The sequence below is a fragment of the Myiozetetes cayanensis genome, unplaced genomic scaffold, assembly GCF_022539395.1.
Source record: "Myiozetetes cayanensis isolate MyiCay16 unplaced genomic scaffold, myiCay2020 scf4, whole genome shotgun sequence".
Classification (NCBI taxonomy): Eukaryota; Metazoa; Chordata; class Aves; order Passeriformes; family Tyrannidae; genus Myiozetetes; species Myiozetetes cayanensis.
In genome coordinates this window covers 38796186-38821780 of record NW_026087631.1, presented here as the reverse complement: position 1 = coordinate 38821780, position 25595 = coordinate 38796186, and the positions used below count along the sequence as shown (strand labels likewise).

The window sequence follows — 25595 nt, the reverse complement described above, 5'->3', positions numbered from 1 at the left end:
TTCTCTGAACATGCTCCAGCACCTCAGTGTCTTTCTTGCTGTAAGGAGCCCAAAACTGAACACAGTATTCAAGGTGCAGCCTCACTAGTCCTGAGTATAGGGTGATGATCCCTTTTCTAGTCCTGCTGGCCATGCTATTTCTGATACAAGCTGCTGACATAGCTACATACATGCCACTGACTTTCTTAGCTACCTGGGCACATTGCTGGCTCGTATTCAGATGACTTATGACCAACTCCACCTACTCACCTCCTCCTGGAGCTATGTCACTAAGCAGGGAAGTTCCTCTACCTGGGCACACCTCCCACAGGTGTGCTCACTGCTGCTTGTCTGGTGCTGGCATAAGAGTCGGGCACATCCTGCAACCTGGCACTTGTGAGGCAGCAGGTTCCCTCCAGAGCTCTACCTGGTCAGCCTGCACCTGTCCTGGTGGTGCCATGCATTGATACCAGGGGTTGCCCCAATCCAAGTGCAGGACCTTGCAGTAGGCCATGTTTAGAAAGAACTGCTTCAGAAAGTGGAATTAGCAAAAAACATTGCTGTGTAAATACTAAAAATAAGTGACCTGGTTGTAAATCCAAGTTATTTCAGTGACTAATAATTCTTCCAGCTCTTCTGAATGCTGGTCATTTGTAGGCACTTTGTAGAGGTGGCACTTTGTAGCTGCCTGGGTATTTGAGACAGCCCCTTAGATCTAATACTCCACCTGCTATTGCACCTATAGACACTACTCTTTGAATAACACGTAGAAGAACACATTTCAAATCAGACTTCAGTAAGTGTGTTGAGACTCTTTTTTCTGAAATAGATAAGTAATTTTTGTAGTGAATGTGACTCCTGAATTGGCTTCTGTCCTTTAGTAGAAATTAGAAAGCAAGATGAGGAAATTTGGCAATACCATAAGAGAAAATTTAATTACCTCTCAGAATATGACTACTAATTACGTATTCACTATGAGTGACATATGTTTAAGTAAGATGTAGGTCATTTGTTTAATTATTATGTCTAATACAAAGCAAACAGTCTTTTTCCCTCAGTTGCGTACTGGATGAGATCAAGCCCGGGGAGAAATGGCATATAAAATTAAAACTGTATTTTAATGCAGATACGTAAGATTATTAATCTAGTAATTCTAAATTTTCAATCTGCAAATTATTTTTAATGTAAAAGTAGTCATAGTTCAGCAGAACTGGAAAAAGAAATGCTGTGTCTTAGATGCTAGTATTTAAACCTCTTTCAGTTCTCTTGAATATTACTTGGGTCTGACAGAACCAAATATGAATCCAGAATCATTAGACATTTAAGGTTGAGGACAGCCATCAGAGATGAACAGCAGAGAGGGCACATACGAGTGTGAAATACCCAGGAAGTATGGGCACAAGTCAAAGGAATATTGGTTGATAATAAAGGCAAGACTGAGATGAACAGTCCAAACCCCCTTTTCCTCTGTTTAGCTAGTATACCACAACTGAATTCAACAGGACTCAGAAATAGATTTCATATTTCTGAGTTGATTAGTGCAGTAATATTTTTATATATAAAAATACTGAATGATTATTCTACTGATTACAAAGTTTGAGGCTTTATACTTTGGAGTATGAGTCACTTTTTAAAGAAAATGATTTTATACAAAATATATTGTCTAAAGCTTCATATATTTTAATTCATTTTTTGTTTTGTTTCTTTCCTTGAAGAAGAAATAGAGTTTTGTTCTGCTGTACTGTGATAGTTATAAGAGTCTGTGTCCCTATAGTGAGGAATTAAAATTAGTCTTTTATTGTGGTAGGAACAAGTGTTTTTAGAATTATTGCTTTGAATATTTTTGAAATTGATTTATTCTTTTTTTTTTGTGACTGTCTTAAGATGACAAGCAAAAATCGTTCTGATTTGTCAGAACTCAAAGTAGGACAAAGCTCTATCGAAGATATAATGTCAAGAGCTTATGACAGTTTTGACATCCAGCTCAGCAGTATACACTTACTGTACAGTAAACATGGTAAGTATTCATGAAAGTAATCTTTCTTTACATGAATTTTCTTATGTTTTTAACTGAAGCAGTGAAGAATCTTTAAAACATATGTCTTCAAACGTGTTCTAAACTCAACATGTGACTATGAAACTATGAACATGGGACGAACTTCCAAAACATACCTTTTTAGATTTTGCTAAATAAACAAATTTATAATAAAATCCCTTATATTTGAAGACATCTCATTTATTTGTTGCATAATAAACATAGGACTAATTAATTTCTCTATGGTATTTTCCTTCAGTGCCTTTTCTTTTCTTCTCCAAATTTAGAGCAGAATCCACAGGTAGTTGTAGGTTTGATCATTTTGAGAAGGTAGAGAAAGAATCAGAATCAATTTACTTTGATAAGGCCTCAAAGGAAACTTTGACTAATAGTTTGGGAACTGGCAATATAGTGTCAGTCATAATCAGAGAAGCCATAAGCATTTAATTCTTAATCCTTTGGTTCCAAAACCTCAAATCCAGTACCATGCATGTTAAGAATCAGACTCTTAGAAGGCTCTAGCATAGATGGGGTAACTGTTTAGATGTGAACGGGAGAAATTATTCAGTAGTCTTCTGTGTCTGAATTCAGAGATCTTCTATAGCATATATCTGTTGATATATAGACCTGTAAAAGAGATGAGGTCACCTGAATTTTTAGCAATATGTACTAATATCAGTTACTTTAATTCTGTAATGAGAAAATCTCTTCCAATGTTTAAAGTGTAGGTTTTCTTTGTTTTTATAGATGAGAACTGGCAAGAAGCTCGGAAGCTAAAAAATTCATCTCAATGTATCTTGCAGCCCTTGGATGTAAATATGGAATTTAGCAGGGCTATGGTTGTTACAGATGCAAGAATGCCCAAGTATGTGTTTTTCCCAATTTTGAAATTTTGTAGTAAATTACTTCTTTTAGGGGAGGGGGGAGGGAGGGAAAACTAACGATCTAGTTACTTAAATCTAGTTACCAGATTCCTGTGCTATTTTACATTGGCCGGGTGTGACTCTTAGAAGTAAAAATACATTTATGTAGAAAAATTATAATAAACTCAAGAAATTTTCAGATATTGAAAAGGTGATAGAATGTTATATGATTATAAAAGTAGTATGCATAATATATTTAAAGATTTTTATTAAAGATATCATTGCCTGTTCTAATTGCTGCATTTCAGTTCTCATGAGAGAAATACTGAGGAGCTAAAAATCTGAATTTAGAGTCTCTTTTATAAAGTCTCTTATATTTAAAAAAAAAATTTTTTTTTAAAAATAATTCTGTCATACCTCCCTCTCTTTGATGTAGATCATTCCTCTTGTTTGTTTACATACAAAGGATTGCTTCTCAGGGAAACAGCTCCTAATGCATTGAGTTTGCACTTAGACTTACTTAGCAAAATTCTGTTATGGAAATGTACTCAATTGGAAGAAAATGAATAGTATTGTTAAGAATGATCAAAGATTGCATGATGTAATGCTACCATCTTCTGGAAACCTGGGAGGCCGGAGTCTTGATGCTTGACTTTACAAAAGATGTCTTATACTTTCCCTCCTTACTTTTTGCCTGTTTGGTTGAGAAGGTCAAATAAGAGAAATACAACTCACAGGAATCTTTTTATGTTGGAACATTAGATTGCATTTATATGGTCATATAACAGAACGACTTAATTTTAATTTTAATGTGGGGTTTTAATTGACATCTATCAAAGTTATGCTAGCGTAACCTGAATTAAAGAGTGTCTGCTCTTAATGAGAATACCAGTTACCATACTGTAATACTACCTGTCTGTCTCGGCTACCAGGTGTACTTCTCCTTTTGGCAGTTCATGTCTCTATACTGATTCTGGATAAATTTTCCCCAATGGATATTATTTCTATATTAGAAACTCTCATGCAGCCACTCAATTAACAGTGAATAGTTTCTATCTGTGTCTAGAAATTACCGAATTTTCTTCCCCTGGGATAGTTCTGTTTCTTGGAGATAAGCTGTTCTTCTTCCTGTATGCTTCCTGTATTCTCCACAACTGCTAAGAATGCCACAAATAGCAGTTTGGTACGATATAAAGTGTACCATAGCGAGCTAGTAATAAAAACTAATACTTTAACTTACACCAAGAGCAAGCAGCCATTTCAAATCTAGCATGTTGATACCATGACTCAACAATAGCAGAATGTTTTGTACCTGGTTCAGTCTCCAAATGCTTTCAGAATGTGTTGGCCGAGAGGGCACAGAGCAACTGCAGGCAGACCAATGTGATCGATAGGCAGATCTCGTTTATTATGTGTTACAGCATTTGTTTTATACTCTCACACACATACACGTCACTACATTATTGGTTAACTATAAGTACATGTCTCTAAATAATTGGTTTGCAATAGTTAAACACATTTCTTACTACTTAGTACATGTTGCTATACGATTAGTTTATATGCACTGTTCATGCGTTGACCATGCGCATGAAATTGTTGTCTTTCTCCGAGAGCTCCTTCCCGTTATCTCAACAGTTAGCATTCCTGCAACTTGACATCAATGCCAGCACTCCCCCCGCAACCAGCAAGCAGGCCTCTTGCCACGACAGGCCAAGGCCTAATAGTATGGTTTGTTCATAGTGCCTGTTTTAACCAAGCACCCCACAAGAATCTGTTCTGCAGATGGTATTAAAATACTCCAGAGCATTCTATCTATCTATATAGATAGGTGGAATATATTTATATGTGTATATTTATGTATATACATATATATACACACATATATATATTATATATATGTATTTTATTTATATATATATATAAAAGTCTTGAAATGATACAGCAGCTTTTTACCTGATGGTGAGAATCAGACCTTTTTTTATATCTTCCAAGTCAGTTAAAACTAAAAATGCTCTATTTTTTGATCTAGCTTTGACTACTCAACCCCCCAAATTTATCAGTATCAGCGTAACTTAAAATGCCAGATCTCTTTTTATCACTGCATAATCTGTTTTTAAGAAAGTTCTGTTGATAACTATTGATGTACAGACATGGTGTTTATGATTCTATGGTTTAGCCCATGTGATCTCTAAATGACATTGTGCACAAATAATAGAAGTTAATTGATAGCTTTTGTTTCAGCAAGAATCATCTAAGTTGTAAAGTTCAGTATTTATAATTAAAGAGAGTATTATGCGTCAGTGTTCACATCACTTACATATATATAAATGTATTTTTAGTATACATGTAACTATTGCTTTATATTTCAATTTTTACAAGTATAGTGTCATATAAAGTCAGCATTATATTTTTCCTGAACTTTTCTTATTGATATTTGGAACTGTCTGCATATAACAGCGTAGTTCTGTTAAGAAAAGTGAGTGGAAAGATGTTAGTTCCACAACAAAAACTAGTACCAGAATTATTTTGTTTAATGTCATAGATTTTTATGAATGAGTCCCTTAGTTTGGTGGGCACCTCTTTTACAGTTAGTTATCTAAAGAAGAGGTGATTTGGTGGCTGTACTTTTTTATTCTTTAATGTTTGTACATCCTTGGGTGACCATTGAATTTAACTGAATTGTTTGTGATATTGTTGTTCAAAACAGTAATGAATTTACTGGTGCTTTGTGCTGGCTTTCTTTAGGAAGGCACATTTATATATTGCTGCCTTGAAGAGAATATTAATTTAGGTAATTTTAATTTAGTAACGACCACTAGATCAAGGGCCTTTCACTGTTAACTTGTGTTTTCGTCTACTCATGTTTTCTGATCCTTAACGGAGTTTTACTCTTTGGTTGGATATGAATATCTGACTGTATTTAATTTCTGGTAATAGGATACTCCTTATAGTTTCTACCACTTCATATTTGGAAGCACCAATATGAATCTGTAGTTTTCTAGCCTGTGTCAGGCTTTATTTTTTTGTGTTCATTTTATTGTGTCATATGTTTCCCCTGTTTTTTGAAGGAGGTGTCTGAGAGTCTGTCATATGGTTTTTGAATGCAGTATTAAGATAGCAGTATTAAGAGCATCCTTTCATATAATAGCATTCATTAAAAACACAGTAAAAATTCCAATGAGAAGGAATGTGTTTATTTGCAGCTTTGGCAGTGGCATTCTTAAGATTTCCTTCTCTCTAAATACAACCCGACTGAACTTGAAAGAAGTTTCTCAGATTTCCTCATCAATTGAAACACTTACCTGTCTATGCCTCAGACTCTACAGATGGGGCATAATTGTATTCCACTTCTGGATGTTTTCTGAGCCTTAAAAGTTTTTGTTTCAAGAGCAGTGTAGTGAATTGGGCTTATTTGCAGTTATCTACCTGGTATCTGCTAAGTGCATTCTGTGTACCTGATAGGCTGTCAAAATAAAAAAATTCGTCAAAATGCCCGAAAAATATACATGAATTTTTGTAGGGAGATTGAAGTGTAATGTAGGTTAGAATTGCTAAGTATCCTCAGTTGCTGGAGCACTTGAGCAGTAGATGGAGAGGTCCTTTCAAACATGGTAACTACTCATTTACTCCAATCCTCTCTATTATAATAAAAGAGCAAAACAAAACAAAGTCTAAATTTCACTCTGACAGAACTGGAATTAAGAATAAAAGTCAAAACTAGCTGAGAATTAATCCTGTAAGAATTTAAGGATGTGAAGAAATTAGTAAGTTGGAGAAAACTGTTTACTGTGTAGAAGTTTGTGCTTGGCTTGCTCAAGTATCAGGAGCTGTTTTTTCAGTTAATTTCATAGTCTCAAAATTAGCTGAGGATGATTGAAAACACAGGTGTTTTTTGTCCTCACATCTTCTTCAGTCATAAATTATATGTCCCTTTGAAGATTGAGGTACGAGTTTATCACATCAAAAGTGGGAGGAAATAGCTTGTCTTGTTCCTTACACCCTACATATTAAGCATCTGCTGCTACCTGTGGTTGGAGAAAGTTGACCTGTTGAACAAACCTCTTTATCTGTTCTAACTGGAAGTTGTAATAGAAACATAATAATATTCTTTGAGCCAGTTTTCTGCTTTCTTCTGTTACACTCAGTTGTATGAGAAACTGAATTGGGTTTTACGTCTTCAGAAAGTCAGAGTCTCTGCTTGAGGTGATTCTTTTTGGCCAAAGCCGATTCAGATGGGCTGAAAATTTGTTTTACTGCTTTAATTTTTAAAGACTTATTTTATTGTTTTATATTCTATTTTACTCTGCCATTTAGACTACTCCTAGAGTTAGCTTAAATATATATAACTTCTGGAAGTCACTTTTTTTGACATGTAGGCCCTAAACATTAGTATGCAAAAAAAACCCTCAAGCTTCTCTTCCATAAAATACTGTGTAGAGGCTCAGTAACGTGATTTATTACAAGTAATTAGATTAAATACATAAACAAGAAGGAACAATTTCAGACTGGGAGGGAATTATGCTTTATGTAGCCAAATCACAAATGGTTATTAGCACTATTTGTGTGTGTGTGTGTGTATATATATATACGTTTGCAATGGTTAGATGACTGATTTTCTGACCAGGAAGACTTTTGTGTTTCTCAGAAGAAAATTAACATGAAGTTTGAATGAAATAGTTTTAAGATTGTTTGTTTTAACTTTGAAAGTTTTGACTTTGATTCTTTACAAAACAGGTTCAAACTCTCTGGACAGATGCCTTTACTTTCTATCCAAGTATCAGATCAGAAGTTGACAAGTATCTTGGAGCTAATTGATAGTATTCCTAAGCCGAAAAGTGTGCCTACTACCAATTCTCCTCCAAAACCACCGGAGGTAAGGTTTTTTAAAGATATTTCAAAAATAGTGATTAGCAAAATACCTTCTTGATATTAGCATTGCATTAGCAATTAGCATTGCATTAGCATTTTGAAAGAAGTAGAGGAAAGCGAAGAGCAAGCATTTTCCATCTTGGAAAAGTTAGCTCATTCTTTAGACAAATAAACAAAATATTCACTACCTGTGGCTAATGTTTTATAAACAGTGCCTGCCTATCAAAAGTGGCAGCTTTTTTTTCTTGGACTGTGAAAACAGAAGACGTTTTGAAACAGCTCCTTCTACATTTTTACATTCTGCACTTGTGCTTTAGCACAATACCAGCATGGAAGGCTATTATTCGGTACTATGAAGTCAAACGCCACAGTTTCTTCTGGTCTTCTTAGAATGTGTAAGTGTTACAGATGAGATGCTTTGACAAGTTACAAGACTCTTATATAGTTGATATCCTTATTACTCATGGACATACCTATATTCAGAAAGGTCAAATTATATAGGTTGGAGGCTGAGAGACTGTTGAAATGTTAACAGGGCGATGAAAAACGTAGCCATGGAAAGTGTTCAAAGATGAATGTTTCTTGTTGCCATAAAGTTTAGATTTCTATAAGATACTTTAATTCTGTGTCTAGTTGTCTGACACTAAGCTTTGAAATGTGCAGTAACAAGGGTGGAGGGAGGGTGTTGTAGTGCAGGGAAAGAGCTGTTGACTGTGCAGTCCAGAGCCAAAGGCACTCCAGAAAAAGAGCACACAGACAGTGCACAGCTCTCTTCTTAATTTAGTACTGTGTGCAAGGCACATGTATACTACATATGCAACTGGAACTTGCAGATAAAAATTCTTTACAAACTCAGATCACCGAGTCTGCTTCCTGAGACTCGATGGTGAATAAAGCATTTGGTAACCCTTACTAAGAGAACTTAATTCTATCATATATGAAACCAGGTGGAGTGGAGGATTCCTGTACTTTTGTGCATTCTAGTGGCATTTCACATATTTTCAGTTACTTCTCTGGTTTGTGCATAACTACATCTCACAATTCAAGACTCTTAGAATCATAGAATATGCTAAGTTGGAAGGGATCCACAAGGTTCATCAAAGTCTGACTCTTCGCCCTGCATAGGAACACCCCAAGAGTCACTCGTGTCTGAGAGCATTGTCCAAATACTTGAACTCTTGAACTTCTTGAACTCTCTCAGGCTTGGTGCTGTGACTACTTCCTGGGAAGCCTGCTTCAATACCCAATCACCTTCTGGGTGATAATACCCAACCTAAACTTTCTCTGACACAACTTGAGGCTGTTTCCTTGGGTCCTGTCACTGGTCACCAGAGAGAAGACATCAGTGTTTACCCCTCTGCTTCCCTTTGTGAGGAAGCTGTAGAGGTCTCCCCTCAGTTCTCTATTAGTGTTTGATTTTTCATATATGTGAAGAAGTGAGATTAAAGACGGCTAAGTGCTGGGTCCTAAGTTTGGCCATAACAACCCCATGCAGTGCATCAGACTTGGGGCAGACTGGCTGAAAAGTTGCCCATCAGAAAAGGACCTGGGGGTGCTGATAAAGAACAGCTGAACATGAGCCAGCAGTGTGCCCAGGTGACCAAGAAGGCCAATGGCATGCTGGGCTGTATCAGAAATAGTGTGACCAGCAGGACTAGGCAGTGATCGTCACCCTGTCCTTGACATTGGTGAGGCCATACCTTGAATCCTGTGTTCAGTTTTGGGTCCCTCACTCCAAGAAAGACTGATGTTGCTCTTTCTTCCCAAGGAAAAAGCAATGGGGCAAGAGTAAATGGACTCAGGTCATTCCAGAGGAGGTTTAGGTTGGATATTAGGAGAAGTTCCTTTACCAAAAGTATTGTCAAACATTGGAACAGCCTGCCCTGGGATGTGGATGAATCACCACCCCTGAGCTATTTAAAAGACTTGTAGATGAGGCACTTAATTCTGCCACTAAACCACGTCCCTGGCAGTGCTAGGTTTAGTGGTAGTAGGACTTGGTGATCTTGAAGGGTCTTTTCCAACCTAAATGTTTTTATGATTCTGTGAAACCAAGAAACAATTTTGTCTGCTCTAATGTTTTGTCTAGCACTTTTTTCCCACATGTCACTTGTATCGTGTGATTTTTATAAAAAAACCTGTTGATCTTTATTGTTCTCTGAAGCTGCCATACTGTAGTCCTTTCAGGGAATAGGCTTTCACTTCTCCTGATTTTTCATGTGATGTGCCATTTCTGTCCCTCTTTTGATCTGTGGAGTTGTATGTTTGAACCTCTTCAATGTCTTTCCTGATGTGTTCTCTCTGTAACTAGATGAAAGTGCAATACCTGCTACTTCTATCTAATTTCGGTCTCATTTCTCCCCATGTTGATAATTTCGGTAATGTAAGTGTTTAAGTGTAATGATTTGCATTAAACTTAGACAAGTTTCCCTAAGTTGTAAAACTTTCACACAGCGTATGTGCATGCAATAGCATGACCAATAGTAGGCTAAAAAAATTTATGGTGCCTCCTGTTTCAGCCTGGAATATCCCCTGTGCTTTCAGCACCACATTTATCACAAGGCGTGTTTCCTGTTCTGGATCTTCACTCATTTCCTGAGTCAGGTAATATAATTTAATTTAAAATTTAGCTTAGTAAATAGATCAAGTCAAGAAGTTTTTGAGTTCATTGAGTGAATTTATTACTCTTACTGTAAGCAACCTCTTGTGACTTTGTTTCAAATTCTTGAAAGTTGAACAATGTTATATTGTGTGTAGCTTATTATAATTCATACTGTACAAACTATTTGTGTATTTTCTCATAACAGTATGCTTGTTTTTGTCATTACCTTTCTGAAGGTAAAACAGTAACATACTTGTTTGGTGTGGTGGGTTTATTTTTGTGTTAGCATATGCTGTTGCAAGTCTCTATTCAGAGCATCTGAAATAATATTTATGACATTTAGTATGTACTTAGTTCAGCGACGATAGTAGAGATTATTTTCTTCTTGTAAAGGATTTATCTCCTATTTAGCTAGATTTATTTAAATTATAAAATCCTGAAACGATGATTGTTAGAAACTACTGTGTTTTTATAAACATTAGGAGAAAAGAGAACAATACTACTTCTCCTTTCTCAAGGTAATGATATATGTGTTTTGCAAACACTAGCCAATTATCAGCTAGTGATTATCAGCTAGCTATTATTTAAGCTCAGTGTGCATGTGCAGTATATATAGAAATATGTATCTGTGCATCTTCATCTATTTTTTGTAGAGTTCCTTTAAGTGTCCAAAGGAAGTGTCTTTCAACTCTTAAAAATGAGGATGAAATGAGGATGAATGCTGGCAAAAAGTAATTTGAGAAAGTAATAACTAGATTTAGATTGAATAAAGTCTGGTTTTTAATCTGTACATACAGCTGTGCAGTCTTTTTAAGTGATTCATGTTATTTCTTGATATTCACCCTCCAAACTCAGGGATGCTTTCAAGCCTTAGAAAATAGCTCTTCATATAATTTCTTGAGTTTTGTCAGAAGAAGGATACTTCTTCCACAGTTACCTTATATTTCAGTCTTTATGATTTTTAGGTGACTGAGCTTTATAAGACAATGCAATCTACTTGTCTTGCTTGTATTTCCATAGTAATGTCAGATGGATTAAAAGGTTGATAGTCCTTAGGAATCTCTTCTGAAATGGGAGGTCTATAGCAGGGAGAGATCCATAGTAGTGCCACTGATATTGAAGCAGAGGCTGCAACCATCAGCAGCAGTCAAAACAGCAGGAGAGATAATCTATTAATGTGCACTGAAGGCAAGATGAGCCACAGTTAGTGCTGTCTTTTGCACAGCCAATAGTGAGAGAATGCTGACAAGGGAATTAGCTGATGAGAACTGAAATTTAAGATGACATGATAGCTGTAGGTGTGGTGTGAAGTTGTGGAGGCAGGAGTGGAGGTAATTATAGAAACAGACTTTGTTGGTTGCTAATTATGAACTAGATACTTGGATATTTAAGCTTTTACAAATGTAGGCATAAAAATTCTAAGTCATAGTACTGTAAAATATTTGCTGTCTGAACTGTATATGTAATGTTGTTGTGAATTAATCCATAGAATCAGAAGAAGAATTTTATGATGCACTAAGCAGTCCTGTGGAAGAAGTGACATTTTTTGAAGGCCCATCTGGTTCCCTCCAGCAAGCTCCCAGTAGTACGAGGCAAAAAAGACTACGTAAACAGGAATCTTTGAAAAATATGACAGAATTCCAGCTAAGGTTTGAAGTCGCTGAGGTAAAGCTATTTGGTTTTTGTCGCGGGTCAAGGTGGGAGTAATGATATGAACCCTTGTGGAACCAGAAGCTGGAACCCTTTATTGCATGCCACTTGCTATTTTATACACTTTTAGGCTACACATTAATATCCTTCCATTGGCCACTGATAATGTTATATAACTCTGCTAACTGCGCATGTCAGTCAACTGTGACTCAGCGTATTTTTAGAGAAAACCATATTGTTACATCTTCCAGGTCCAGGCTTATTTCTGCCTTGTGCAAAAGTTCCTACTTGACTATAACTCTTCCAGGATCCCCCAGACCAGCTGGGGGAAAACCACCACAGGTTTTTTTTAATTTCTCTGAAGCACATCAGTATTGTAATTTTTCCCTATTTGTAAATCCATACCTTAAGAAATATTCATTACTGACATTTGCTGAAACTATTCTGCATTTTTTCCCAAGTCACAGTTGTGCTTCTGCATCATTTTCATCACTGAAATACTTTGATTTATCCAGTTTTGTCACTGAATTTTCTTTACCTATCACTCAAAAATCAAATTATGTATTTGTTTTAGCTAAATATGTAGGTTTTGACATGTTTTTTCTAGATACTGCTGTATTCACTGAGAAAACTTCATAAATGTGTCCTCTCATAACAAGAACCATATTTTTTGCTCCAGTTTTTCCCAGATCTTGTTGTCTGCACACCTAAATATAACATCTTTGTTATGCTGAGTTTTCTGTGGTGTTCTTGCTGTTTCAGACATAGGGGGAAAAAGAGTATTTTACCCAAATGCAAGACAACTGTTTCTGACTATATCAACTAGTCTAGTAAAAAAGGTAGCCTCTTAACACTATCATTACCTTTATCATTAGAGTATCAGTGTTATTGCTGCTAATCACTGTATTTTACTTTACATTTATTTTACAAATAAATCATACAAATACAGTTAACTTTACAACGGCTTACAGAATGTCTTCAATACATCATAACTAGCTTGCAACATACTATATACTAAACCTTTACTGCAAATAAAACTGAATTGAGCTGTTCTTTGCGTGGTGACAAGACCTTGTTTAGGAACTACTAGTCTAAAGATAGATGTTGTATTTTACACTATTCTTTAATGGAAACTATCTTACAATCTGTAAGAAAGAAGTACAGTTGGAAGTCTGTTAGGAATCACCTCTCTGTTTGTTGGCTTCATAGTTTGAAATTACTTACTGGGTTAGGTTTTGATTTTCCTTATTTGTAGACAGCATTACATGGAAAGGAAGTGTACATATCTTTGTTTTGCTTTGGTTGTGAAGTTCAGATACAAAAGTTCAGCTAGGTATTTATTTAATAATATTGTTGTCATGCATGGGTGCAAAAGTAGTAAATTCTCCTGCCTAACCATCGTCTTGGGAACCTAACTCTTAGCAGGAGGGTTCAGAGAAATTCCAATGAAAGCAGTAAACACTGTATGCTGACTGAAAATCTAGTTTTGGCTGTGTTGAACATTACTAACTGGTGTTACAGAATTGTTTTTAAAAATTATTTAGTTTGTTTAACTGTTACTTTGGTATTACATGTTTGCATGTTTGAAGTTTTTGTTAAAATAACAGCAAACAAATGGAGCAATTTTACTTGATGAATTGTTCATTTTTTCCAAGGTGTTTGCTGTATGTATTAATGTATTAAGTGGCCAATACACAAATACACATTAATGGTAGAATGTATGTAAACATTTTATCCTATATAAAAACTAAGAGGATAACGCCCTACTGGTTTTGGGGCTGTGTCTTTTTTTTAGGTCTTAATTAAATTATGCCGTCTTACCGATAATACTGAGATGCCTGTGCTGCAGCTTGATATTTTGGGCTTAGGTACAGAACTTAAATTAAGAACATTCGACATGACTGCAAATGCTTTCCTTTGTGAAGTTTGTCTACTGTGCCCAGAGTATATGGGTAAGTGTTTATAGTCTGATCAAAAAATTATTCACAAATAACACTTTGAATTTGTCTTCAAAAAGGCTTGTAGGACTTTTGTCAACTAAGGAAGATTTGCTTTCTAAATTAAATACTGGGAAGGAAGGGGAAGTAGGAGCTCATTCTCTTATTAGTGCTTTGGAAAATACGTTCTGGTGCTGATGATTTTAAAGAGACATCTAAATAGTTTAGGTATGCAAAAGAGGTTTTGTAATTAAACAGTAATGACAGCTAGTAGCCTGTTTTGTAGTATATAGATTAAGAAAGTTGTAGGTTTTTTTTTCATTTAAAAAAGTAATCTTTTGTTATTCTTTTGTGTTTTTTTTTTTAAGATGATAATGACAAGCCAGTTTACATAATTACTACATTGGATAATGTAGAAGAGGATCTTCTCACTCTAGAGTACATAAAGGTGAGAAAAGAGCAGACTTTGCATGTGACACTCAAGATACTAAAGGCATAAATAAGAAGAACCTTCAACAATTGCTCCGTAATATTTTACTATTTGTGATAGGCTTACAATTCAAAAGCAAAGTCTGTCTGCTCCCTAAACAGAATAACTTCTACATCTTAAGTTATTGTGGTTTTGAAAATAAGTTCTCTCTAATGAAATACCCAAACTTCTCCCGTTTTGTTTATTTGTTTTTTGTGCACTTTTGATGGAATAGACTGATATTAATGGACCAGAACTCAAAACTACCTATCAGAATGTTCTACAGAAAATAAAGGTATGATATCTTTTTTTAACATAGTTTTCTCACAGTGGGAAGGGAGGCATATTGAATAAACAAAAATTGTTCTTCTAGGTGAACTTTTCATCTTTAGATGTTCATTTGCATACTGAAGCTCTGCTGAATGCTATGAACTATCTGAATAATCTTCTACCCAAACAAGGAACTAAAGTTGCAGAAGTCCCTGGAAAAATAGAGGAGAAAAAGGATGTTCTTAAGAAATTAAGTAAGTTTCTTTATTATATTTTTCCTCTTTTCATTCCTTTCTCTTCACTTAAGTAAGAAGAAAACAAACATATTTTCTATTTTTGTAAACCTGTCAGTGACTTGATATGAGGAATTTTGCTTGGGGTTTATATGCTTATCCATGTGTAGTTTTCTGACGTAGAGATTGAGACATACATACCTTTGCTGTGCATTTGAGGCACTGAGTTGATGTAAATAGAAAATCCATAAATTGTAATTTTTAATTTTTTTTTTCCTGGTATGAGTTAAGACTTTTGATGGCATTACAGTTATTTTATTACCTTATGCTTGAGGAGCACCAGTCTCCTCTTTTGCTTGCTGTACAGTTCAAGGGGACACTAAAATATTAAATCTCCACTTTGAAAACCTGTAACTTTTATTATTTTGTGTTTCCCACAGCATCAAAAAAAGTGAAGCATGAAGATGTTATTGACCTCAATATCTGTGCAGATTTATCATGTTTGAGTATCTTTATTAGAGAGAAAAAACATAGAATAGCTGAAATTCACATTGAAGGTAGGAAGAAAACTTAAGTCACAAAGATACAAAACTCTGTAACCAGAACAGTCTATAGATTTTGTATATCTTGTTTTTTGAGGTCTGGATAGCCAAGTGATCATGAAGAAAACAGCAACTGAAGTGACTGCAAAATTGAAGAACATCGTTATTTTGGATTCTGATGAGACAGCATTGTATAAAAAGGTATGCATTTGCATGTATCATTGACTTTTTTGAGTGGAATACTGATAGTAAATTGAACTTATTTGTGGACTCAACTCTCTGCTGTGACTTTTTTCAGTCATGTTTTATGTATTTGGTGGGAGCATCATTCTCTATAGACAGATTGACTTTACTCCCACAACTAGTAATTATTAGGCTGATATTAATTTGTGCAACTGTGATACCCAGTAATACCCAGCTGCTCATTATGTCTCTTGTTCTGTTGAATTTAATGAACAGAATTATTCAAGCTGAGATTCCAACTGAATATTTTCAGCCATTTCAACGGGCTTTTTAAATTTGATTTTTTTTTTTCATTTATAGTTGAGATATTTGAAGTAAAAATGTCATAGAAGTGTGAGGTATTACATTTATTTTGGAGTTAAGTTTCTTCAGCATGTAAGTTTTTAGAGTAGAGATAATATATTTTTGTCTTCCTAAGGCTCTTTACATCACAGAAAAAGAAGTCTTCAACTTCAGAATGATATCATATGTGAATGCTACAGATGGAGTTGCATATTCAAATATGGATGTTGTTGACAATCGTATTTACCTAACTGTTGGGTGTATTCAAGTACTTTTTGTCAACAAGTTTGTTTCATCTATTTTGGTAAGTTAAATTTCCCAGATAACTGTTCCTTAGCATTCAAGTAGCATTGTGAGAATAAGACAAGGATTCCATATGGAACGATCATTGCTCTTACAAAATATAATTTTCCAGGTATTTAGTGTGTGTGTGTATATATATATATATGTACACATATATATATGCATAGTTTATCATATTTCAGGAAAGATTATCCTATTAAAGAATTTGGAAGAAGTGTGTAGCAAAAACAGTCTCTTAAGAATAACTATGATTCTTAGTGTTTTCGAAGTAGTGCAGTTCTTAGTAATTAATTTCCAAGATCTGTTTTCTTTTCCTAGGCTTTTATAAATAACTTTCAAGCTGCCAAGGAAGCTCTTACTGAAGCAACTGTTCAAGCAGCAGAGAAAGCAGCTACAGGTGTAAAAGAGCGTAGTTCCCGTTTGGCACTAGATATTAACATTAAAGCACCTCTTGTAATAATTCCACAATCAGCGATGTCTGAGAATGTTCTGGTGGCTGATCTTGGTCTAATCACTGTGAAGAACCAATTCTTTATTGCTAAAACAAGAGTGTGGTATAATCTTCCACCTGTTATTGACTCCATAACGGTGAAATTGAGCGAACTAAAGTTATACAGGTAATGTAATGTCAGTAGTTTTAAAATTCGTTAAATCTTTCTGGGATTCTTCTTCAGATAGAGAGCTTTGAGGGGTTGCTAAATAGTTAGTTAAAGGTTGATGGTTGACAGATGCACTGTTATCTAGAAATAAAATGGCAAACCAATATTTTTTAATAGCAATAAAATTGTATGGTTTAGAAAGAATAGCAATCTACATTTCTTTAAATGGAAGCAAATATTTTTATAGGCAAAATTGTTTAGTAGCATAGACTTATATATAATTCATTACTTTGGGACAGATTATACCTATTTGTAACTGGCTATTTTGATGGGATTTTCAAGGTCTGCACAGCAGGAAAGGTGTTAAGTCAGATAGCCATAAAAAAATGTTTGAAAATGGTCATTGGTGCAGGGATTGGTGAGTGGAGATGGAAGGGGGAAGGGGCTATTCAAACACAGTTGAAGAGTACTGAAGAAAGAAGGAATTGTTCTCCACTGGAGATAAGCTAAGATGTCCTAACTTGCAAGAGTTTATGTGGTGTGTGCCTGGTAGGTGCCTGATGTCTCTTCCTTGCCAAAGAAAGATGTCTAGTTGATGGAGTAAGGTTTTAACTAGAGCTATTAAGAGTAGAATAAAGACAGTTTCATAGCACTGTTTAAAAACATGAGAGAAAGACAAAAATGTAGTTGTTAGAATGTGTAAGCATAATATGTAAAGCAGGGAGTATTTTGTTTCTGTTCACAGATCCTGCTATGAGCAAGGTTCTTTGCAAACAGAAGTACAGTTGCTGCAGCCGGTCAATCTGGAAGTAGCTGTTGAACGAAATTTAGCTGCTGCGTGGTATAATGAAGTTCCTGATATTGAAATATCTGGCCGACTCAAGCCTATGAATGTAAGCACTCATTTCTGAAGGCAACTGTTTGAGGAAAATGGATTTATTTTTCTCTCCGTAAAAGTCCAAACTCATTCATTAGGGTATTGCTTGATTTCAAGACATAGATGTAGAATGGATTTTGTTGTTTGATAGTGGAAAAGGAAGTGAATAGCTTTCTTTTCTAATCTAAATTCCATGTTTCATCTGTGATACTGCAGGCAGACTTTGTACTATAAATTACTGTTGTTAGTTAAAAATGTTTATGCTGTTACAACCTTCCTTTGCCTGTTAGTATCTTTCACCTGCTGAATTCATACCCAGGAGACAAGCCTGAATATGAGTTAGTGCATGTGCTTATTTAAATTTAACATTAAAAAATAGAAAGGTTGTCATGTGTACATTTAACATTCTAGTTTCTAAATTGTAAGTTGGTATAGAAATTTTGTGGATGAAAGCAAAATAATGTGTGACTGACTTCTCATTTCTAGAAATTACCATAAGGGGTTTTATCAATTTGAGAAAAACATTTTACTTAGTCTTTAGTCTCCTAAACTGAGACTCAGATGAGATTAATTTAATTTATTTTTTTACTTGTAAATTCACATTTTAGTTATGGAAAGTTACTGAGTGAACTGAGTTGTAATTCTGATTTTAATTCCAATCTTTTTTAAAGCTAATTCTCAGTCAGGAAGATATTACCACAATACTGAGGACACTAAATGAAAATACAGGGGAAGACTCTGGTGCATCAACATCTTTTCCAGAACCGAAAGAATCAACTAGACATTGTAGTGAGATGCATAGTACTTCACAGCACTCTGCAGGTAATATTTTCTAAAATTACATAGTCTGGCATTTTTAGGTATTATTATCAATTTATTACTTTTGTTGGAATTGCATTTATAAAAGGATGGCAAATTCAGTTGTGTTTAACAATATTGTAAAATCACAGAATCATTAAAGTTGGAAAAGACCTTGAAGATCATCAAATCCAACCTTTGAGTGAACACCACCCTATCAACTAAACCACAGCACTAAGTGCCATGACATCCATGTCATTTCTTGAATACTTCCAGGGACAGTGATTCCACCATATCCAGTGAGCAGAAATTCTTCCTGATATCCAACCTGAGCCTACCCTGGCTCAGCTTTAGACCTGTATCATCTTGTCCTATCACTAGTTGCCTGTCAAAAGAGACCAAACCCCATCTTGCTACAACTTCCTTTCAGGTAGTTGCAGGTAGTGACAAAAGGTACCCTCGAGTTTCCTGTTCTCCAAATTAAACCACTCCAGCTCCCTCAACTGCTCCTCATAAGACTTGCCCTCTAGACCCTTTCCTTCAAGTCTGTTGGCCTTCTCTGGACATGCTGAGGCACCTCAAAGTCTTTGTTGTTGTTAGGAGCCAGAACTTGACACAAGATTCAAGGTACAGCCTCTCCTCGAGTGCTTGCTGAGTACAGAGATCACTTCCCTGGTCCTGCTGACCATAGTATTTTTGATCAAAGCCAGAATGCCAGTGGCTTTCATGGACACACTTCTGGCTCATGTTTAACCACTGTCCACCAGCACCCCCACATCTTTTTCCACTGAAAAGAATCACTCTTTCCAGTCAGTCTTCCCCCTAACCTGTAGGATGGCATGTGGTTGCTGTGACCCAGGGTCAGGACCCACCATGTGGGTTTGTTGAACCTCATTCCATTGGCCTTCACCCATCGATTCAACTCTCCAGATCTTTCTGCAGAGCCTTCCTATCCTCCAGCAGATTGTCAGCTCCCACCCAACTTAGTGTCATCTGTGAACTGACTGAGGGACCACTTGATCACCTTGTCTAATTTATCAGTAAAGATACTGAAGAGAACTGGTCTCAGTGCTGAACCGTGGGGAACTCCACTGATGATCAGCCACCAATTGGATATAATTCCATATCTGAGGATACCATGGCCTTATGGCCACCAAGGCACACTGCTGGCTCATAGACAGCTCATAGTCCACCAAGATCCCCATGTCCTTCTCCACAGAGCTGCTTTCCAGCATGTTGGCCTCCAACCTGTACTGGTGTCTGGGGTTATTCCCAGGAGCAGGACCCTGCTTTGAACTTCAGACAGTTCTCTCCCATCTCTCCAACCTGTCAAGGTCCTCCTGAAGGAATGCACACAGCACTCTGTGGTATCGACCACTCCTTCCAGCTTTGTGCCACCAGTGAACTCACTGAGGAGGCATCTGCCCCTCCAAGTCACTGATGGAGAAGTTAAACAATACTGGGCCCCGTATTGAACGTTGGAGAACACCACTAGTGATAGGCCTCCAACTTGTCCCTGTGCCACTGGGACCCTCTGGGATCTGCTGCTCAGCCAGTTCTCAATCCTCTCACTGTCCACTCATCCAGGCCTCAGTTACCGAGTTTGCCTATGAGGATGTTGTGAGAGACAGTGTCAAAGGCCTTGCTGAAATTGAGCAGTATCCACTGCTCTCCCCTCATCCATCAAGGTAATTATTTTATTGTAGAAGACAAACAGGCTGGTCAAGCATAATTTCCCTTTAGTGAATCCATACTGACTACTCCTGATCGCTATCCTGTCATTCATTCAGACAGAGATGGCCTCCAGAATGCAGCTTTCCGTCACCTGGCCATAATGCAAGGCAGCACTTACAAGTCTGTCAGTTGAATGTGGTAACATCCCAACTTTAGAAAGTTGCCGTGTTACTCTTCTTCTTATGTATGCTGGTTCCATTGCTGTTCAGATTTAGATCTGTTTGTCTTTTCATAGTGATGACACCCCTAAAAGGTGTACAGTCCATGTCACTGCCCATATACTGTTCAGCACATACTAGATAAAAAGGCAAATAAAGTTAAAAAAGCAGCTTTTGTTGAATTCCTGTATTAAATATGAAAAACAGCAAAAACATGGCAGATGAACAAATGAAAATTGAAAGTAAAAGAAAGTAAGTTTGTGTTCTTTGTAATATTCTGGCACAGAGTACCATACTACACTAAGGGAAATTGTACATTTATGTCTTAAAGATGGTAAAAATCACATGTAGAATATGTAAGGACAGTGTTTTATATTCTCAAATGTTGTGTGATTTTGCCAAAAGTAATTACAGAAAACATGATAAACACATTCTAAGTGAGGATGGATTTACATGTGGAAGAAAAGGGAAATTGTTGTCTTTATGGTCATTAGAGAGGATGTTTTGTTTTAGTTTGACTTTCTCTTTATTTGCAGTCAGGTAATTTTCTTTTGTATTAACTCTTTTTCTGATTTCTGAAAGGTGTAACTGTTGTGACATCAGCTGTTGTGGAATTGCATTCACCTGTGCAAATAAAGACAACACTAAAACTGGACTTCAAATTCGACTCTCTGACTTTAGTGTTGTATAGTCCAAATTCAAAACAGGTAAATATAATTTTGATTACTAAGAGAAAGCAACAGCTTTAAGGTTGCTCGGAGTCCTGGAAATTCTGAACAGAAATAGTTTAATTTATGAGCAGAGAAAGTGTTTTGTAGCAATAGTAACAAATGTGATGGAAATGATAAACAGCTATTTTAGCTAAACCACTTCGCAGATACTACAGGAAAGAGAATAACTGGCATAGTACCTGGCATCTTCTGTGATCTGACTAAAAAACTGATGGAAATTTATCTTAGTTTAAAATACAGTTTGGTAGGAAAAAAATGAAGAGGAACACAGCCTATTCGTTAGTTACACATACACGTGAACACAGGCACACAAACAAATAAAATTGTGGACACAGATTTTCAATTTGTATTTACAGTGGAAATGCATTTATATTCATCTTGTTTTAAATTTACAAAAGTTGTCAGCAGATTTCTGACAAAAAAATAATATTTTATTGTAGACTTACTGGATGTTATTTTAAATTACAAACAGTTTTCCAGTGTCTGCTTAAACACTGCATAGTCATAAGAGACAAAATTTAATTTCTTATTTGACATCTTTGCATATACTGTATGTTTTTACATACAAAGAAACCAAAATTGCATTACTTTCTTGTAAACGTTGTCTCTCTCTCACTAATATAAGCTTGCTTTAGAAAGATGATAGAAGGATAAAGCTTTCTTTAAGTTTTCTCTGTATGTTATTCATTGTGGTTGTCTTTTGAATTAGTAGTGGATTTATTTAATATATTATTTTTGGAAATTTTATTAGAATAAAACTGAATATCACACCTCTATATAATTTTCACTACCTGTAACCAAGTCTATAAACATTTGATTTAAACAGGTTACCACTGTGGATCAGAGAGATGACAGTTTGAAGCTTGCAGAGTTTAAATTAGTTTTGATGTCAGCAGCTCTGAAAATGTTATCAGACGGCTCAATGAATGCTTCAGTCAAACTGACAAACTGTACATTAGATGATAAAAGACAGTCAATCCAGAAGGCTACACCAAGGTCTGTAATTTGACGTAAATTACTGTTTGCTGAAGTTTGACAAATAGTTCAAAATGTTGCATTTTGTTAGTATTCTGTTAAAACTGCTATTGTTTTAGTGTAGGGAGCTCTTAATGTACGTTACTGTAGACTTACATGTCTTGCTTGCATATTGTTCCACATATCTTTGTGAGAGACCAATATAAATGCTAATAAATGAATAAATGAAATAAACCGAACTATAAATATGAAATGAATAAATATACATAGAAAAAAATTTGCTTTCTACTTTAATGAACTGTTAATGTTAAGTAAGACTAGGATTATTTTTCATGAGCTGTAACAAATGTCAGTGTAGTAGTTTTAATTCGTAAACGAGGAATTATGATGGTTTGGCTTGTTAAAGATAGCAACACCTTTAGTTATCAGTGCATGGGAGTCCAGTTTTAAAGTTGTATAAAAGTTATGTTAATGCCACTTAATTGTCTTTCAGAATGGTGGAAATGAAACATGGATTTGAAAAGAAAGTTATGGTGGATATAAGCTACAAACAGGGGAGAGATGGCACTGTTCTTGATGTGATTGTTCAAGAGATATATCTTTGTGCAAGCATGGAGTTTCTACTTACTGTAGCAGATATATTTCTAAACGCTAATGCAGAAAGTGCTGCTGCACAGAGAAATCTGAAATCTATACCTTTAAAGGACCAAGGTATATCCTGGGAATAGTTTAAAATCTGAATTTAAATATCCATTTAATTTTGGCCTTGTCATACTACTCAAAAAAAATACAATACCCCTTTTATGTTATTTCCCATGTTTATGTGTATGGAAGAGCTTCTTGTAACCATGTTGCTTTCTTTGCATCACGGAAATAGGTTCATGAGCTTTAGTCTTTATTTCCAAATGAGGCCTTGTCTTACCAGACAAGGGAAATACTTAAAGATGTAGGTCTAAAAAGAAATAAAATAAAATGGGAAAGGACAGTTACAACTGACATTCTCTAGGCTTGTTTTGTTTATAAAGATGATTATCACTGTCATCATTTTCATCCTTCTGAAGAGTGATGGAGCATATTATATTATGCTTACACATGAAGTCAGCCAGCCTGATACCGCTGCCTAGAGAGGTCATTTCACTTGTTGACTCCAATGCGCATTTCTCCCTACATCGGAAAAGAGGCTTTTAGATTGAGTACCTGACATCAAAAATTGGTCCATTAGAGCATCAGAGGAGGAAGTAGGCTTTTTATGCTTCCAGGCCTCACGTAGTTTGCATCAGGTGGGCCAAGCAAGTCCCTGGGTTTTTTTGGTTTTGTTTTACTGTGCCCTAAATATCTTAGTTCTGTCCAGCTCAGCCAGGCCAGTTGTTATTATTTGATGATGATGATGAAAATCTAAACAGGTAAAGAAGTTTTATATGAAAGTATACTGTTATTGCAAATGGCTACATCAGTAAATGCTGCATTATTGTCCCATGGAAAATTTGGTTTTCCTGCTCCAGAGAGTAAAAAAATGTGCCCAGCATTTTCATAACCTGTCATAGTTGGCTGATGTAGGTATTGAGTAAAGCTGATAACATTTGCTAATGTCAGAGATAGTAACACTGCTGATACGGTTAAAATCCTTTTGATTTTGACAAAGAAGTTTTGTGGAATCTTTTTCTGTATCTGAAAGTAACTAGGTCTTTAATGGTTTTGTGCCTCCAGCAGAAAGCTTAGAAATCCCAGTGAGTTGCAGGGATCTACAGATTTGCTGACACTGGATATGCTAAATCTTATCACTAAATCTTTAAAACATCTATGTAAGTTGAAAAGAGATGCAAATAATTAAATTTTAATCTTTGAACAATTACACTAATGTAATTTATGTTTTTGAAGCATCTGTGCAGCCTGTATCTACAATGGAAATGAACATTGTTGTTAAAAATCCAGAGATTGTGTTTGTGGCTGATTTAACAAGAAGTGATGCTCCTGCATTGGTAGCTACAGCACAGTGTGAGGTCTTCATTAAAAATAGCCCTGAAAGGTACAACATGACAGCTGCTGTTAAAGACATACAAATGAAAGCATGCCCATTTCTTCCAGAAAAAAGGAATGGGAACATTACTACGGTGAGTTTACAAACATCCAGTATGTATCTAAAAGGTGTTGTGTAACTTATACAAGCTAAAATACAAGTTATTTCTGAAACTTTTCATTGTTAAAATGTATATCACAAATAGATGAGTAAAATTTTGTGGCTGATGTTTTGTTGATTTTATTCTGTTTTTTTCTGATATGCCTAAAACATCATCTTCATCTTGTGGTATTGATGTTTGCTTTGTATGACAAGTTAAAATGAAGAGCCTTAAGGAGTAAAATGTTAATTATATCTCATATCTAGTGTAAGCCAAATAAATAGGGTTTTGTAAGTTTGCACTATTTCAAATGCAGTACAGTAAATCTGGAATACTTTCAGTCTTTCCATCTGAAAGTTTGCATCAAGTAGTTATGAAAGAGAATGACAGGGTCACAGACAGAATGGGAAGTACATATTATGAAATAGTTTAATGACGATATGGTGTTCATAAATTCCTTTTATAAAGATCTGTTACATTGAAGCTACCTGTTTACATTTTGGCAAGAGAATCAGACTTGTTAGTTACCGACCGCGTGGAATTGCATTGACTCCTGGAGCTTCTTACAGCTTTTCTGCCTGTACAGCTGAATGTACCTCAGTTAACTCTGTAATGATATTGTTGCATCAGAGAAAAAATTAAAATTGACAGTATATCCAACTGTTACCTGTGAATCAGACCACTGATGAATTTGTAAGTCTTTTCAGCTCTCTGTTAATGCTTTCTTACTTATGGAGTTAACATCAGAAAGACCAAAGCTGTAAGTACAGAGGACTGGGACTCATTTTCAGGTAGAACCATAGCAGCTCAGTTAACTCCCTAGGTAAGAAGTCTTTAATTGCACTGATATGTTAATCTAGTCATTGAGAAAGATACACTTCCATTGATAGCAACAACACAACACCAAGTCATTTGACTTCCATTTCCATAGCTGGCAAATGTGGCATAAATGTGGCTTTCTTTGTAGAAAGCAATTGGAAGGCTTCACACCAAGCTTTCCCTCTTACAGAATATCTTCTGTCAGAATCTCTTATCTCAGACTGTAGAAGCAGAGAAAAAGACCTTTATCTGACAGGATACTTTTGCTATAGATAGGGAAAAAACTTCAGAGGACACTGGTTTAAATACTCAAACAGTAGTTTCCTTGAAAGATTCAGAACGTTCTTGAGCGGAGTAGTAAAAAAAAAAAACAACCAAAACCCACAAAACTTTCGCTGCAGGTAGCCACATAACCACCCTTTTGAAAATGTGCATGTAAGCAAACCTCTGAGCTCAGGTTTTCTGTAAACAATCCAGTTTCAGTTTGGGAAAGTAATCAGAGTATTAGAG

At 35.7% G+C, this 25595-nt stretch overlaps 1 protein-coding gene across 6 annotated transcripts in view; it reads left to right on the top strand.

Annotated features, from left to right (window-relative positions):
* Positions 1-25595, top strand: part of VPS13A (vacuolar protein sorting 13 homolog A) — a 100168-nt gene that overhangs the window by 27187 nt on the left and 47386 nt on the right. For all 6 annotated transcript variants that reach the window (XM_050329676.1, XM_050329675.1, XM_050329674.1 and 3 more), the window contains exons 21-39: positions 1864-1996; positions 2762-2879; positions 7612-7750; positions 10266-10350; positions 11838-12013; positions 13794-13950; positions 14304-14383; positions 14640-14699; positions 14778-14928; positions 15348-15464; positions 15547-15650; positions 16111-16278; positions 16596-16894; positions 17622-17769; positions 18425-18575; positions 21026-21150; positions 22001-22170; positions 22643-22860; positions 24028-24260. In XM_050329676.1, coding sequence (XP_050185633.1) covers positions 1864-1996; positions 2762-2879; positions 7612-7750; positions 10266-10350; positions 11838-12013; positions 13794-13950; positions 14304-14383; positions 14640-14699; positions 14778-14928; positions 15348-15464; positions 15547-15650; positions 16111-16278; positions 16596-16894; positions 17622-17769; positions 18425-18575; positions 21026-21150; positions 22001-22170; positions 22643-22860; positions 24028-24260 — 2832 coding nt within the window. The remainder of the gene's footprint in view (positions 1-1863; positions 1997-2761; positions 2880-7611; positions 7751-10265; positions 10351-11837; positions 12014-13793; positions 13951-14303; positions 14384-14639; positions 14700-14777; positions 14929-15347; positions 15465-15546; positions 15651-16110; positions 16279-16595; positions 16895-17621; positions 17770-18424; positions 18576-21025; positions 21151-22000; positions 22171-22642; positions 22861-24027; positions 24261-25595) is intronic.